General features: G+C 39.8%; 1 protein-coding gene across 2 annotated transcripts in view; it reads left to right on the forward strand.

Moving 5' to 3' along the window:
* SIRT1 (sirtuin 1) overlaps positions 1-13,938 on the forward strand; it is a 41,758-nt gene extending 27,820 nt beyond the window's left edge. For both annotated transcript variants that reach the window (XM_012451449.3, XM_021672820.2), the window contains exons 8-9: positions 1,126-1,683; positions 11,846-13,938. In XM_012451449.3, coding sequence (XP_012306872.3) covers positions 1,126-1,683; positions 11,846-12,174 — 887 coding nt within the window. In that variant the 3' untranslated portion in view covers positions 12,175-13,938. The remainder of the gene's footprint in view (positions 1-1,125; positions 1,684-11,845) is intronic.
* Positions 13,939-17,970: the final 4,032 nt, after the last annotated feature.

A 17,970-nucleotide genomic window follows, 5' to 3' on the forward strand; every position in this document is an offset into this window, starting at 1 on the left:
AAGGTTAATTCAAAGGCACTCTGTTTAAAAGCTTTTTATTTTTTAGAGATCAGTGTCCAGCTCAGGCTAAAGTGCAGTGGTGCAGTTACAGCTTACTGCAGCCTTGAACTCCTGGGTGCAAGGAATCCTCCCACTTCAGTTTCCTGAATAGTTAGGACTACAGGTGCACACCACGCTTGGCTAGTTTTTAAAATTTTTTTGTGGAAACGGGACTCACTTTGTTGCCCAGGCTGGTCACAAACTCCAGGCCTCAAGCGATCCTTCGTCTTCACCTCTTAAAGCATTAGGATTACAGACATGAGCTACCACACCCGGTCCTTAAAAGCTTTTGTTTCAAAAGCTTTCGTTTCAAAAGCTTTCTGTGGGATAGTATGGTGTGTTGCAAAGATAATTTTTTAAAAAATGAAACAGTTTTATAATAGTGTAGGATAGATTTGTATATCTTTTCACCTTATTTATTATTTATTTATTTGAGATGGAGTTTCACTCTTGTTGCCCAGGCTGGAGTGCAATGGCACGATCTTGGCTCACTGCAACCTCTGCCTCCTGGGTTCAAGTGATTCTCCTGCCTCAGCATCCCAAGTAGCTGGGATTACAGGGATGCGCCACCATGCCCGGCTAATTTTGTATTTTTTGTAGAGACAGGGTTTCACCATGTTTGTCAGGCTAGTCTTGAACTCCTGACCTCAGATGATCTGTCTGCCTTGGCCTCCCAAAGTGCTGAGATTACAGGTGTGAGCCACCATGCCTGGCTTGCCTTCTTTATATCAGGAACTACCAAGAACTCTTCTGTGCACTTGACTTATTAACTCATTTAATCTTCAACGACAGTCTTGTGGAAAGTACTATTAATATCCTCATTCTACAGACAGGGAAATTGAGATTCAGAATAGGAAAGTCTGGGAAGACAGCTCAGGTAACTAGGTGACAGGAGCAGAACCTGAATGTTTTATAAAAGACCCTTAACTGCTCATGTGCTTGCTTGATGAAATGTAATGGCTTGGTTAAGTATTAGTGTAAGGGTTTTTTTTGGGAATTGGGAACTCAAGCCCTTGTATCTGTTGTGGCTTTATTAGCTTACTTCCTCCTTCCTTTTTCTAACTCTTATTTTTCACCCTGTTTTAGGTTCCATACCCCATGAAGTGCCTCAGATACTAATTAATAGAGAACCTTTGCCTCATCTGCATTTTGATGTAGAGCTTCTTGGAGACTGTGATGTCATAATTAATGAATTGTGTCATAGGTTAGGTGGTGAATATGCCAAACTTTGCTGTAATCCTGTAAAGCTTTCAGAAATTACTGAAAAACCTCCACGAACACAAAAAGAGTTGGCTTATTTGTCAGAGTTGCCACCCACACCTCTTCATATTTCAGAAGACTCAAGTTCACCAGAAAGAACTTCACCAGATTCTTCAGTGATTGTCACACTTTTAGACCAAGCAACAAAGAGTAATATTGATGATTTAGACGTGTCTGAATCAAAAGGTTGTATGGAAGAAAAACCACAAGAAGTACAGACTTCTAGAGACGTTGAAAGTATTTCTGAACAGATGGAAAATCCGGATTTGAAGAATGTTGGTTCCAGTACTGGGGAGAAAAATGAAAGAACTTCAGTGGCTGGAACAGTGAGAAAGTGCTGGCCTAGTAGAGTGGCAAAGGAGCAGATTAGTAAGCGGCTTGATGGTAAGAAGGCAATCAACAATTTTGAAAGTATACTTATAACAATATTTGCAAAAAATTAGCTATTTCAGCAGGTTAATTGATAGAGTAGCTTTATGTAGTTGATTCTGTTTAGAGAAACTGTACAGTTCATAATTAGAAAGGTAAATCTGGTATCTTACATAATGTGGAGAAGGAAGTGTTTAATAGTGCTCTGTATGTTGTGTTTCTCTAGGGCATGGAAAGATAAATCAAGAATGGGTTGATATTGAGTGCTGTGCAGTTGTCTGGTGAGAGCTTTAGCTGGCAGAAATGATGACAGATTTGAGTGCTTAGTGTGGGTCAGCTGCTTTACATATGTTATGTGATTTTAATCTTCTGATGTAGGAACTATTACTTTCTTCTGCAGGTGGGAAAACTGAGGATCATATAGGTTAAATAACTTGTGCACGGTAACTACTAAGAAGTAGAAGAACCAGATTAAAATCCAGTCTACCTATGCTTAGAGCCTGCCCTCTTAACTACTGTGTAGTGTTATCTCAGATCTAGAACACATCTTTGTTTTCTCTGAGGACTTAAACCATCTTTGATTCTTCTCCACTGAATATAGGAATGGTTTCTACCCTGTTTTGAACATGCATAGTCTTTATCAATTTGTGTTAATCGACATAGGTGAAATCACTTTCTTTTTTTTTTTTTTTAATTTTGTTTTAAGGCTAGTCAAGTGAAGCAGTGGGAGTGGAGAAGGAACAAAGAAATCTGTAACTGCTTGTGATCAATTAGTTGTAAATACCACTGCACCCGGACAAGCCATCACTTTCTACTCTTTGGAAGCTGATGTTTAAGTCCAAGTAGTCTGTGGTGGAAATTCCTGACTTATACTTTTTTTCTTTAACATTTGTAAACTTAACATTTCTTGACACTTACTTACTGTTAAAAAAAAAACAAAAAAAACCATACACACACTGTAACTTAGCTGTCTAACAGTTTTATTTAATTTAGAAGAACTTACTCCATTTACCATACTTGGTTGAAACTGACAAATTTTAGACAACCGTATTAAGTATTCCAGTTATTTGCTGTAAATAAATTTAGTTCAGTTGAACCTTTGGCCTTTTCCATATTAGGCACTGTGGTAAGTTCTGGAGACAGTGATTAATGTTGTGTATAATTATAAATGTGGGTGGTAAATATTCATTAATACTTTGATATAGGTACTGCTGAAGAACAAAGTGCTTTATTATTATTTTGAAAATAACATCACCCAAAAGGTAGAAGTAGGGATTTAAAAAGATGATACAAAAAGCATAGAGGGATATGCTTATGTTTGCAAATCGTGGCAGAAGTGGAAAAATTGCTACCAACTGAGGTAATATGCAGTCTCTACCATATACAAAGTCTACCTATGCACTGAAGACTTGCATCAGGAACTTTTTTTTTTATTTTCACTTTTTAAAAACAGCTTTATTGAGATATAATTTATATACCATACAATTTGCCCACTGAAGGTATATAATTCAATGACTTTTAGTATATTCACAGAGTTGTGCATCATAATCAATTGTAGAATACTTTCATTACCCCCAAAAGAAATTTCATTCCTCTTAGCTGCCACCTACAATTCCTCCCTTCTCTCCCACAGTCTCCCTTGCCTTAGATAATCACTGATCCACTTCCTATCACTATAGATTTGCCTATTCTGGACTTTTTATATAAATAGAATCATATTTTCATTTTCTTCACAAATTCCTATAACCTGAAATGTAACACTTCACATGTCTTTTGTTTTTTTAATTGCATTTTAGGTTTTGGGGTACATGTGAAGAACATGCAAGATTGTTGCATAGGTACACACATGGCAATGTGTGCCTTCCTCCCCATCACCTATATCTGGCATTTCTCCCCATGCTGTCTCTACCCAACTCCTCACTTCCCGCTGTCCCTCCCCTGTTTCCCCCGCAACAGACCCCAGTGTGTGATGCTTCCCTCCCTGTGTCCTCATTGTTTAGCACCCACCTATGAGTGAGAACATGCAGTGTTAGATTTTCTGTTCTTGTGTCAGTTTGCTGAGAATGATGGTTTCCAGGTTCATCCATGTCCCTACAAAGGACACGAGCTCATCATTTTTTATGGCTGCATAATATTCCATGGTGTATGTGTGCAACATTTTCCCTGTCCAGTCTATCATCGATGGGCATTTGGATTGGTTCCAGGTCTTTGCTATTGTAAACAGTGCTGCAGTGAACATTTGTGTGCATGTGTCCTTATAGTAGAACGATTTATAATCCTTTGGATATATACCCAGTAATGGGATTGCTGGGTCAAATGGAATTTCTATTTCTAGGTCCTTGAGGAATCGCCACACTGTCTTCCACAATGGTTGAACTAATTTACACTCCCACCAACAGTGTAAAAGTGTTCCTATTTCTCCACATCCTCTCCAGCATCTGTCTCCAGATTTTTTAATGATCGCCATTCTAACTGTCATGAGATGGTATCTCAATGTAGTTTTGATTTGCATTTCTCTAATGACCAGTGATGATGAGCATTTTTTCATATGCTTGTTGGCCTCATGTATGTCTTCTTTTGTAAAGTGTCTGTTCATATCCTTTGTCCACTTTTGAATGGGCTTGTTTTTTTCTTGTAAGGAGGTTCTTTGTAGATTCTGGATATTGGCCCTTTGTCAGATGGGTAGACTGCAAAAATTTTTTCCCATTCTGTTGGTTGCCGATTCACTCTAATGACTGTTTCTTTTGCCGTGCACAAGCTGTGGAGTTTGATCAGGTCCCATTTGTCTATTTTGGCTTTTGTTGTCAATGCTTTTGGTGTTTTGGTCATGAAGTCCTTGCCTATGCCTATGTCCTGAATGGTTTTGCCTAGATTTTCTTTTCTTTTTTTTTTTTTTTTTGAGACGGAGTTTCACTCTTGTTACCCAGGCTGGAGTGCAATGGCGCGATCTCGGCTCACTGCAACCTCCGCCTCCTGGGTTCAAGCAATTCTCCTGCCTCAGCCTCCTGAGTAGCGGGGACTACAGGCGCGCACCACCACGCCCAGCTAAGTTTTGTATTTTTAGTAGAGACGAGGTTTCACCATGTTGACCAGGATGGTCTCGATCTCTTGACCTCGTGATCCACCCGCCTCGGCCTCCCAAAGTGCTGGGATTATAGGCGTGAGCCACCGCACCCGGCCTGCCTAGATTTTCTTCTAGGGTTTCTATAGTGTTAGGTCTTATGTTTAAGTCTTTAATCCATCTGGAGTTAATTTTAGTGTAAGGTGTCAGGAAGGGGACCAGTTTCTGCTTTCTGCACATCGCTAGCCAGTTTTCCCAACACCATTTATTAAACAGGGAATCCTTTCCCCATTGCTTGTTCTTGTCAGGTTTGTCAAAGATTGGATGGTTGTAGATGTGTTGCCTCTGAGGCCTCTGTTCTGTTCCATTGGTCTCTGTCTCTGTTTTGGTACCAGTACCATGCTGTTTTGATTACTGTAGCCTCATAGTATAGTTTGAAGTCCAGTAGTGTGATGCCTCCTGCTTTGTTCTTTTTGCTTAGAATTGACTTGGCTATGTGGGCTCTCTTTTAGTTCCATATGAAGTTTGAGGTGGTTTTTTCCAGTTCTGTGAAGAACGTCATTGGTAGCTTGATGGGGATAGCGTTGAATCTGTAAATTACTTTGGGCAGTATGGCCATTTTCATGATATTGATTCTTCCTAACCATGAACATGGAATGTTTCTTCATCTGTTTGTGTCCTCTCTTATTTTGTTGAGCAGTGGTTTGTAGTTCTCCTTGAAGAGGTCCTTTACGCTCCTTGTTAGTTGTATTCCTAGGTATTTTATTCTCTTTGTAGCAATGGTGAATGGCAGTTTGTTCTTGATTTGGCTCTCTTTAAGTCTGTTACTGGTGTATAGGAATGCTTGTGATTTTTGCACATTGATTTTGTATCCTGGGACTTTGCTGAAGTTGCTTATCAGTTTCAGGAGATTTTGGGCTGAGACAATGGGGTCTTCTAGATATACAGTCATGTCATCTGCAAATAGAAACCATTTGACTTCCTTTCCTATTTGAATGCCCTTTATTTCTTTTTCTTGCCTGATTGCTTTGGCTAGAACTTCCAGTACTATATTGAATAGGAGTGGTGAGAGAGGGCATCCTTGTCTAGTGCCAGATTTCAAAGCGAATGCTTCCAGTTTTTGCCCATTCAGTATGATATTGGCTGTTAGTTTGTCATAAATAGCTTTTATTATTTTGAGATACGTTCCATCAATACCTAATTTATTGAGGGTTTTTAGCATAAAGGGTTGTTGAATTTTGTCAAAGGCCTTCTCTGCATCAATTGACATAATCATGTGGTTTTTGTCTTTGGTTCTGTTTATGTGGTGAATTACATTTATAGACTTGCGTATGTTGAACCAGCCTTGCATCCCCGGAATGAAGCCTACTTGATCATGGTGGATAAGCTTTTCAATGTGCTGTTGCAATTGGCTTGCCAGTATTTTATTGAAGATTTTTGCATCTATATTCATCATGGATATTGGCCTGAAGTTTTCTTTTTTTGCCGAGTCTCTGCTGGGTTTTGGTATCATGATGATGTTGGTCTCATAAAATGATTTGGGAAGGATTCCCTCTTTTTGGATTGTTTGGAATAGTTTCAGAAGGAGTGGTACCAGCTCCTGTTTGTATGTCTGGTAGAATTCGGCTATGAACCCACCTGGACCTGGGCTTTTTTTGGTTGGTAGGCTATTAATTGCTGCCTCAACTTCAGCTCTTGTTATTGGTCTATTCGGGGTTTCAACTTCTTCCTGGTTTAGGCTTTGGAGGGATACAAGTGTCCAGGAATTTATCCATTTCTTACAGGTTTACTAGTTAATGTGCATAGAGTTGTTTGTAATAATCTCTGATGATGGTTTGTATTTCTGTGGAATCTGTGGTGATATCCCCTTTATCGCTTTTTTATTGCATCTATTTGATTATTCTCTTCTTTTTTATTAATCTGGCTAGTGGTCTATTTTGTTGATCTTTTCAAAACACCAGCTCCTGGATTTATTGATTTTTTTTTTTGAAGGGTTTTTTGTATCTCTGTCTCCTTCAGTTCTGCTTTGATCTTAGTTATTTCTTGTTTTCTGCTAGGTTTTGAGTTTTTTTGATCTTGCTCCTCTAGCTCTTTCAATTTTGACAATAGGGTGTTATCTCTCTTTGCTTCTCATATGGGCATTTATTGCTATATATTTTCCCCTTGAGACTGCTTTAAATGTGTCCCAGAGCTTCTGGTATGTTGTGTGTTCATTCTCTTTGATTTCGAATCTTTATTTCTGCCTTCATTTCATTGTTTATCCAGTCAACATTCAAGAGCCAGTTGTTCAGTTTCCATGAAGCTGTGCGATTATGAGTTAGTTTCTGAATTCTGAGTTCTAACTTGATTGCACTGTGGTCTGAGAGACTGTTTGTTATGATTTCTGTTCTTTTGCATTTGCTGAGGAGTGATTTACTTCCAATTATGTGGTCAGTTTTAGAGTAGGTGTGATGTGGTGCTGAGAAGAGTGTATATTCTGTGGATTCGGGGTGGAGAGTTCTGTAAATGTCTATTAGATTTGCTTGTTCCAGGTCTGAGTTCAAGTCCTGGATATCCTTGTTAATTTTCTGTCTTGTTGATCTGTCTAATATTGAAACAATGAGGTGTTAAAGTCTCCCACTATTATTGTGTGGGAGTCTAAGTCTCTTTGTAAGTCCTTAAGAACTTGCCTTATGTATCTGGGTGCTCCTCTTTTGGGTGCGTGTATATTTAGGATCGTTAGCTCTTGTTGCATTGATCCTTTTACCATTATGTAATGTCCTCCTTTGTCAGTCTGAGCTGTCCTCTTTTGGTATACAGGGATCAGGGAGCTGCTTCAGGAGACAGTCTGTCCTTTATAGGAGCTCAAGTGCTGAGCTGTGAGCTCCGTTGTTCATTCAGAGCTTCTGGGCAGGTGCGTTTAAGTCTGTTGCAGCAGAACTCATAAACTCCCCTTCCCCCCCCACCGCAGGTGCTCTGTCCTGGGGAGTTAGGGCTTTATTTATGAGTTTCTGTTGTGCTGCGGCCTTTTTTCAGGGCTGCCCTGCCCAGCGAGGAGGCGGCGTAGTCACTGTCTGCCTTCAGAGGCTTTCTGAGCTGCTGTGGGTTCCGCCCAGCTGCCGTGTGAACTTCCCTGCAGTCCTGTTTATACGGGTGTAGTTAGAACTGCCTGGGCAATGGCGGCCCACCTCTATAATGGCAGACAGTCTGTAATGACAGGCTGCCTCAGCAATGGCAAACTAGCTCTGTAGTGGTGGACTGCCTCGGTAATGACAGACGCCCCTCCCCCACAGAGCTGGACCATCCCGGGTTCAGTTGTGCTTGCTGCGAAACTCTCAATCCAGAGTGTTTTGCTCTTTTTTTGTGGGGGTGGGACCAGCCAGGCCTGATCACCTGGCTCCCTGCCTCAGAGCCCGTTTTTTTTTTTTTTTTTTTTCAGTTGAACGGTTGACTCTGTCTCCCAGGTGTTGCAGTCACCTGTTGAAAAGGCGCCGGGATCTTTGTGATTTCCCGTGCGGTGACCCACAGCGCCGGCTGAAACAGCTGCTCTGAGATTCTTGGCTCTTTTTTGCCTGGGAATCTCCTGGCCTGGCTCCCTGTTTCAGTCCCCTTTTTAATCAGTTGAATGGGTGACTCTGCCACGAGCTCCAATCGCGAGCTAAAACGGTGCCCAGACCTGTGTATTTTGTATGGAGAACCGTCGCGCCGGGGCGCCGGCAAAACAGCCATGCCGGCCAAACCAGCTGCGCTGTCGACCCATGGGGCTCCTCCGCCTGGGAATCTCCTGGTCCGTGGGCAATAAAAATCCGTCTAGAAATGTGGCATCCACTCACTGCCTGCGCTTTCACTGGGAGCTGCAATCCTGAGCTGCTCCTAATTGCCTATCTTGGATCCCTCCCAGGAACTTTTCTTGAATGTCATTCTGACAGATGTGTCAAACACACAAATCTCTTTGCCCAGGAAACAAGAGTTAACCTGGAGCAGTCAATTTTATTTATTTATTTTTTTGAAATGGAGCCTTGCTTTTTTGCTCAGGCTGGAGTGCAGTGGCGTGATCTCGGCTCACTGCAAACTCCCCATCCCTGGTTCAAGCAATTCTCCTGCCTCAGCCTTCTGAGTAGTTGGGATTATAGGTGTGCACCATCACACCTGGCTAATTTTTGTATTTTTAGTAGAGACGGGGTTTCACCATCTTGGCCAGGCTGGTCTTGAACTGACATTGTGATCCACCTGCCTGGCCTCCCAGAGTGCTGGGATTACAGGCATAAGCCACTGTGCTCGGCTTATTTTTTATTTTTAACAGAGTCTCTGTCATCCAAAGCTCACCGAAGCCTTGATCTCCTCCTCCTGGGCTCAGGCATCCTCCCGCTTCAGCTTCCCAAGTAGCTGGGATTATAGGCTTGTAACACGATGCCTGGCTAATCATAAAAGTTTTTGTAGAGATGGGGGTCTTGCTTTGTTACCCAGGCTAGTCTCAAACTTGTGGCCTTAAGTGGTCCTTCTGCCTCAGCCTTCAAAGCACTGGGATTACAGGTGTGGGCTACTGCATTGGCCTCTTTTATATTATACTGGGTTTTACACCAAGTTAGGAGTCCTTAAAGGTACAGGAGTTTTAGAATTAGACCTGTGTTGTCTCAGTTCTATCTCAGGCAGTTATTTTATGTCATAGGTTCTTAAATATTTCAGAATTGTAAGAATTTAAATAAGATGTGTGTGAAAAGTATAAAATTGTAGATGTTAAAACCAAATGACCACTATAGGTTTCTCCTTTTATTTAGCCACAGTTGTCACCTATTTCTTATTCTGTCAGGTCAAGGCTAAAAAGGAGGAAGTAAGAGCACAGATAAGGTAAACTTTTAACCTGTCTGGAGAGTTGCCAAGTAGAGGGCAAAAATACAGGTATTGAACACTGGAGCTGCGAAATACATTATTCAGTTTTTTAGGGAGCCCAGGGCAGAAGGAAATGATTTTTAGAAGCATGAGCCAAAACTACAAAAAGAAAAGAGGACAACCATTTGCTGGGACCCCTTTAAAAAAAGATTGATTGGAGCTGGGCAATGTGGCATGCACATACTGTCCCAGCTGCTAGAGAGGCTGAGGTGTGAGGATTGCTTGAACCCAGGAGTTTGAGTCTAGCTTGGGCAACAGAATGAGAACCTGGCTCTTTAAAAGAAGCAAACCAGGTGCAGTTGCTCACGCTTGTAATCCTAGCACTTTGAGAAGTGAGGCTGAGGATTCCTTGAGCTCAGGAGTTGGAGACAAGCCTGAGCAACATGGCGAGACTCCTTGTTTACAAAAAATACAAAAATTAGCCAGGTGGGGTGGCATGCACCTGTAGTCCCAGCTGTTTGGGAGGCTGAGGTGGGAGGATTAGCTTAGCCTGGGGAGGCTGCGGCTACAGTGAGCCGAGATTGTGCCACTGCACTCCAGCCTAGGCCACAGGATGAGACCCTATCTCAAAAAAACAAAACTAGAAAAAAAGAGTAGGTGTGATTCAAAGGAGATAGCCCAGTTAGAAGTACCAGGTGAGGTTATCTGCCAGTGAAATACAGGTACTTGACTCCTTGCTCTAACTACGTAATTAATACTGGTGCCTTATTTTTGTTACAGGGTCTTGCTCTGTTGTCCAGGCTGGAGTGCAGTGGCATGAACTTGGCTTATTGCAGTCTTGACCTCCTGCGTTCAAACAGTCCTCCTGCCTTAGCCTCCCGAGTAGCTGTAGCTGAGACCACAGGCGCATGTCCCCATGCTCAGCTAATTTTTTCTTTAAGTTTTTCTAGAGACGGGCTCTTACCACTTGCCCAGGCTGATCTCAAACTCTTGGGCTCAAGTGATCTGCCTGCCTTGGCCTCCCAGAGTGCTAGGATTACAGGTGTGAGCCACCGTGCCCTGCCTGCAGTGTCTTAGGAAACTGATGAGTACTATGTATGTCTTGTAATAGAGGGAAATAAGTTAGTTTCTGTGATTTATAGTGGACTGTGAAATTTTAGGGGTTCAGGTCAGAATTGTCACACCGGTTGTAGTTGTGATGAGAACTGGGTTATGATGCAGCATAAAAAAGTCTGAGAGCCACTTTGGAGAGAACTTGAGGTATGCTTAGTATCTAGAGTGACATGCCACCTACCAGTGTGGTAACCAGGCTTTTGTGAATGAATCTGGGATATAGTACAATAAATACTACATTTATTATGTGTGAAAAGATAAGTTAGGAGCATATTCTTGTGAATTCAAGGGTAGAAAACTTGTCCATCATTAGTTTTTAGGGATCCTGCTCTTTCGCTTAAAAAACCCCAAATAGCTAAGCTGGGATTGATTTGGTGTGCTGTAGAAAGAACTTTATTGGTATTCATGGATTCAAATTACATCTTAGAGGAGTTTTCAAAAGCATCTTTAGACTGTACATGTATATACACACACATTGATTCAGTAGGTGGGTCATGGGGCCATGAATCTTTAGATTCACAGGTGATAACTGTAGATTCACAGTGTCTACAGACTATGCTGTGAGTTTGTGGACATTATTGACTACATTTTAGGTTTATAATCAGAAAAAAGTTAAATGAGTTAATCAAGATGCTTTAAAACCCTGTGTACTTCAGAGAAGTTACATTTAATGAACACAAATAGGGTACCTAATGTAGGCTAGGGCAGATACTTCATTTTCATCAAATCTTTTGAAAAGAATTGGTGAAATAACATTTATTGAATGCGGTTCTCTACATTTTTCACACTTAACCTCCCTCATAGGGTTGTGAAATGTATCTCATTTTCTAGATGAGGAAATTGAGGCACAGAGGTACACTTAAAAATTTACAAAGATATAATAAATGGCGGAACTAAGATTTGAACCCAGGACGAAGTCTACTGCTTGTTTTTATTTAATTAATTTTTAAGAGACAGGGCCTCACTATGTTGCCTAGGCTGGCCCTTGAACTCCTGGGCTCAAGCAGTCCACCCACCTCAGCCTCCTGAGTAGCTGGGACTGCAGGCACACTGTGGCCTCCCAGTTGTTTTTAAACACTAATAGTAGTCTTTCACAAGGACACTTAGAAAAGGCAGAGCTGGAACCCACAATTCATTTGCCTGCTTAGACTAAGTGTTAGAAAACTGAAAGTAACATTTTTATTACTATTTCAGGTAATCAGTATCTGTTTTTGCCACCAAATCGTTATATTTTCCATGGCGCTGAGGTATATTCAGACTCTGAAGATGACGTCTTATCCTCTAGTTCTTGTGGCAGTAACAGTGATAGTGGGACATGCCAGAGTCCAAGTTTAGAAGAACCCATGGAGGATGAAAGTGAAATTGAAGAATTCTACAATGGCTTAGAAGATGAGCCTGATGTTCCAGAGAGAGCTGGAGAAGTTGGATTTGGGACTGATGGAGATGATCAAGAGACAATTAATGAAGCTGTACCTATGAAACAGGAAGTAACAGACATGAACTATACATCAAACAAATCATAGTGTAATAATTGTGCAGGTACAGGAATTGTTCCACTGGCATTAGGAACTTTGGCATGTCAAAATGAATGTTTACTTGTGAACTCAATAGAGCAAGGAAACCAGAAGGTATAATATTTATAGATTGATAAAATAGATTGTTTTTCATGGATAATTTTTAACTTCATTATTTCTGTACTTGTACAAACTCAACACTAACTTTTTTTTAAGAAAGGTACTAAGTATCTTTAATCAGCTATTGGTCAAGATTAACTTTCTTTTTAAGGTTCATTTGTATGATAAATTCATATGTATATATAATTTTTTTTTTGTTTTTGCCTAGTGAGTTTCAACATTTTTAAAGTTTTCAAAAAGCCATCAGAATGTTAAATTAATGTAAAGGGAACAGCTTATCTAGACCAAAGAATGGTATTTTCACTTTTCTTTATAACATTGAATGAAGTATTCAAAATCTGTTACGCTAAACTTTTGATTCTTTAACACAATTATTTATTTTTAAACACTGGCATTTTCCAAAACTTGTGGCAGCTAACTTTTTAAAATCTCAAGTGACATGCAATGTGAGTAGAAGGAAGTCAACAATATGTAGGTGAGCACTCGGTTGTCTTTACTTTTAAAAGTAATACTTGGTGCTAAGAATTTCAGGATTATTGTATTTATTGCTCAAATGAAGATGGCTTTTGTACTTCCTGTGGACATGTAGTAATGTCTATATTGGCTCATAGAACTAACCTGAAAAACAAATAAATGCTTTGGAAATGTTTCAGTTGCTTTAGAAACAATAGTGCCTGCCTGGATCCCCTTAGTTTTGAAATATTTGCCATTGTTGTTTAAATACCTATCACTGTGGTAGAGCTTGCATTGGTCTTTTCCACAAGTATTAAACTGCCAAAATGTGAATATGCAAAGCCTTTCTGAATCTATAATAATGGTACTTCTAGTGGGGAGAGTGTAATATTTTGGACTGCTGTTTTCCATTAATGAGGAGAGCAACAGGCCCCTGATGACAGTTCCAAAGTAGTAAGATGTTAATTATAACTCAGCCAGAAAGTACATGTCTCCCATTGGGAGGATTTGGTGTTCAATACCAAACTGCTAGCCTAGTATTATGGAGATGAACATGATGTAATAGCAGAATAATTAATGAATGAAACTAGTTCTTATAATTTATCTTTATTTAAAAGCTTAGCCTGCCTTAAAACTAGAGATCAACTTTCTCAGCTGCAAAAGCTTCTGGTAAGTTCATACTTTATGAAATTGCACAGTAACCATTTATTTTTCAGACCATTTTTGAACATGACTCCTAAATTAATAAAGTATTCCTATGTTGCTTTAGTATTTATTACAATAAAAAGGGTTTGAAATATAGCTGTTCTTTATGCATAAAATACCCGGCTAAGACCATTACTGCCAGAGGAAAAAAAATCGTATTCAACAGCCATTTCCCTACCTAAAAGATGTCTCAATCTGAATTTATTTGGCTACACTAAAGAATGCAGTATATTTAGTTTTCCATTTGCATGGTGTGTTTGTGCTATAGATGATATTTTAAATTGAAAAGTTTGTTTTAAATTATTTTTACAGTGAAGACTGTTTTCAGCTCTTTTTATATTGTACATAGTCTTTTATGTAATCTACTGGCATATGTTTTGTAGACTGTTTAATGACTGGATATCCTCCTTCAACTTTTGAAATACAAAACCAGTGTTTTTTACTTGTACACTGTTTTAAAGTCTATTAAAATTGTCATTTGACTTTTTTCTGTTACATTGTTTAAGGTATATAATTTTTAAATCTTGCAGAATTTGTACAGCTTCGAATGCTATAGTATTAGATGCTTTATTTCTCATACTATGTTTCATCAGTTTATTACATTAGTCTCACCAGACCGGTACTTGGAAACACTGATGGTGCTGATCCTAGATGATGCATCACCACCAAGCATTTTAAAACCATTTCAGCCAGTATAGGCTAGAGGCCTTAGCAAGTAAAACGTGGGGAAAAAGCAGAGCAGGGCTTTAAGAAGGATGTGGTAACGTCCTATGACAAAGGACCGGGAGTTTGGGATTCGAGAGAGAATAGGAAGTGGTGGATAGTGAATTCAAGAATCCCATGTGATGCAAAGCCCGGGTTAACTGAAATATGTTCTTGTATGCTAGGTTTTTCAAGTCCGAAAACTGCAGACCACATTTGTTAACAACTTTGAGGCTGACCTGAGAACCTACTTAAGCCATTAAAGGTTTTGAGGGAGAAAGTACTAATGAAGAGGCCAGCAAAATGCCCCTTAAAATGTATGTGTAACGAGGTGTGTGTAATGAAGCTGGGCATGATGGCTCACGCCTGTAATCGCAGCACTTTGGGAGGCCTAGGCAGTGGATCACCTGAGGTCAGGAGTTTGAGACCAGCCTGGCCAACATGGTGAAACCCCACCTCTACTAAAATACAAAAATTAGCTGGGTGTGCTGGCAGGCGCCTGTAGTCCCAGCTACTCGGGAGGCTGAGGCTAGAGAAACGCTTGAACACAGAAGAGGAGGTTGCGGTCAGCCAAGATGGCACCACTGCACTCCAGCCTGCTGATTGATAGAGCAAGACTCAGTCTCAAAAAAAAAAAAAGTATATGTAATGAGTAAAACTTTATCAATTTCCTGTTCACAGTTCTGCCTCCCTCCTCAGCAGACTTTCTAGATATACCCTGCCCTGTATATTGTTAGCACTAGAGAAATAACCTGTAAAATCCCATCCTCAAAATATTACAAAATTAAGGAACATCATTCTATATACGTACAAATTGAAGTCAGGCAGTTGATAACTTTTAAAATGTACATAGTGAAGTGGTCAAAAGATGACTTGGCAAGACTTAATTTTACTCAAGCCCTGTACATAATACTACTGCTGAACCACTTTGACTAATGCAGCATATACTGTATTTCATTGTAATACCCTAGTTAATGCCACATGATGGTTTAGTTACCATTTTTTTAAATAGTGGTACATAAAATGACTGGACCTTCAGTGGTGTTTTACATCGTCTCCAACTAAGCTTTATTTGAAACACGTCTCAACTCCTGACCTATAATTTAGAAAGGGGTGGCGGGGGAGTATGTATGTGTATGTATGACAAAACTTCTCCCCCGCAAAGATCTAAAGCCATTCTGTGCCTTCAGCTCAAACTAGGATACTAGTAGAGGTACAGAAATGTGGTCTAATGACCTCCCCACCTTTTGGAGTGACTCAGATGGGACTATTAAAAACCACATGAAAGCTTTTTAAAAGTATGTATAGCCTGAGATGTCTTCTTAGAAATACAGATTTCACTGGTATAAGAAGATGGGGCTTGTGCAGTTATTTAAAACACCCCCAGGTGATTCAGAAGTATAGCCAGATTTGAGAAACGCCTTTAGCTGGAAAAGAAGAGGGAAGCTCCATTTAGACTTCTTTTAACATGGCCTGAAAAGGAGGTTAACTTACATTAGCACCCTCTATTTCCAAGTTTTCCCCAGAAATACTTCATCAGTTAATTTGGGGTTCATAAGCCAACACAGGGAAGAGTAGGGAGCTATCAAAATAGAGTGAAGTCTTCAGCAAAGGAGGACAAAACTACTATAAGGCATTTTGGATGGTCAAAGTGCAAAAGAGGTTGAGAAGTGGAGGGAGACTGATGACAGGAATATTTTGCTCTTGTTTTTTAGCAAGCTTACCATACACGCTTCAGGGGAAGACTGCTCTATGCCATATTACGCTTTGATTCACAACTTTACTAAATGTAGTAAAAAGCTGTAAGGAGGAACAACCTGCTAGTAAAAATGGACCCCAATGAACAGTCCTTAGGAATAGATCCTTTGAGAAGGCTAACCTTGGGACTCTAGGTCTCTCAGTTTTTACAACTACATTCTGGTTTTATTGTTTTATTATTATTTTTTGAGACAGTCTTGCTCTGTAGCCCAGGCTGGAGTGCAGTAGCACCTCAGCTCACTGCAACCTCTGCCTCCCAGGTTCAAGTGATTCTCCAGAGTAGCTGGGATTACAGGCATCTGCCACCACATCTGGCTAATTTTGTATTTTTAGTAGAGATGGGGGTTTTACCATGTTGGCTAGGCTGGTCTCGAACTCCTAGACTCAAGCCATCTGCCCACCTCAGCTTTCCACAGTCCTGGGATTACAGGTGTGAACCACCACACCCAGCCAGGGCTGGTTTCATTTCCTTTTAATTGAAAGGAGTATCATCTTGGTTCTGCTGCCTTAATAATCCTGAACGATGGCTGCTAAAGACAGGAGAGCTACAAACACACTATATATATCTATCATCTATCATCTCTTAGAAACAGATGTGTGGAGGCCAAATGCTTCAGTATTTAGCTAACTCTCAATCATCACGGTCCTACAATTTAGCAAACTATCTGCATGCAGCCTTGCTGCTCTGATCTACAAAACTCGAGACTTGTTTTTTAAAAGCAAATGGCAATTTCAGAAATCTTACGTGGTATTTTAACTAACATGAATCTCCTTGCTGTTAATGCACTGTATCAGTCTGCAGTAACAGAAGAAAGTTCCCAAATTAAGCTCTGTACAGGGTGCTCCCAGATGACATGCTATGCTCTCGTTAAAATAGTTGTTCATGGAACTATAACCCAAAGAAGTGCCTGCTATTTCACAGATCAGCTTCATAGTATACAAAGGTTACTATTGAAAAAGAGCATCTGACGTGTTTGATTTGAATAATTATTACCTCAAGGAATGGATGAACAGGGAAAATGGTATACTATCAGGTACATGGAAACATTTCTCATAGGGAGGAATGCTACTACTCTGAGAAGTACCTTAGGTGAAAATATTGTTTTAGTGCTTCTATCTATAGAAAAGTTCTATGGCTTGCTAATAGTTTTAAGAAGTTAGACTACTGAAAAGTACAAGTCCACAACCCCTTATCCAACCCTGGGGCTTATTTGCATTTTGGAATTATGCATTTTAAAGATTTTTTTTAAAGCACCCAATAGAGGTCACATTCTCATTTAGTGTATACCATTAATAGCTTCAACAATTCAGATCAGGTTTTTCTGCATAGTGAGAGATGAAAATACTCTTTTCAGTTTTTTTAAATTTTAGAATTGCAGGTAAGAGACTGTGGCCCTCTATAAATTCATATGGTCATGGAAACAGCAATCCGAAATTTAAGAGACCCTCCCTGAGCCATCCCTCTTTCTGAAAAATTTTGACTCTTACATGAGAACCACTGAAAGTTTAAATATTAAAACAATAAATCTTTATTAAAACAGTTTTCATGGCATTTTTAAATAAATTTTAAAAATAAATATTTGCATTATAGCAGAAAGTCACAAGTATTGCATCAACTCACTTTTACAATTTAATGGCATGAGATAACTAAGCATCAGCACCATAAAACTGTTAAGATTTGTTTAATAAATTCAAGGAAATAGCTCTAAAGCACTGCAGTATCAATAATTTTGAAAGCTATAACCCAGAGATTGGTGCTCATAGTAGCCAGTTTCTTTTTATTACTGGCAAATGTAGAGACAGAGTTCTTCCAGTACTAAATAGTTTCAACAATCCCCCATCTCTCAGCATGTCAGGATTCACAAAAGAGAAAAGAACTCCAGGTTATGTAGTATATTACCTACTTGTGATTTAGGTTTGCACAAACACACTTATTCTAGCAAAAAAGAAAAGACTGTTTCCACCATGCTACCTTTTTTTTTCATAGAGTCTCAGAGGAAGATTGAAATCATAATTTTTAACCTTTAAAAGTCTGCTCAGGTTCAATTACAACCATAGAAACTGTAC

This window comes from Aotus nancymaae, unplaced genomic scaffold, assembly GCF_030222135.1.
Source record: "Aotus nancymaae isolate 86718 unplaced genomic scaffold, 86718_ANA_hifiasm-v0.15.2.pri h1tg000010l, whole genome shotgun sequence".
Lineage (NCBI taxonomy): Eukaryota > Metazoa > Chordata > Mammalia > Primates > Aotidae > Aotus > Aotus nancymaae.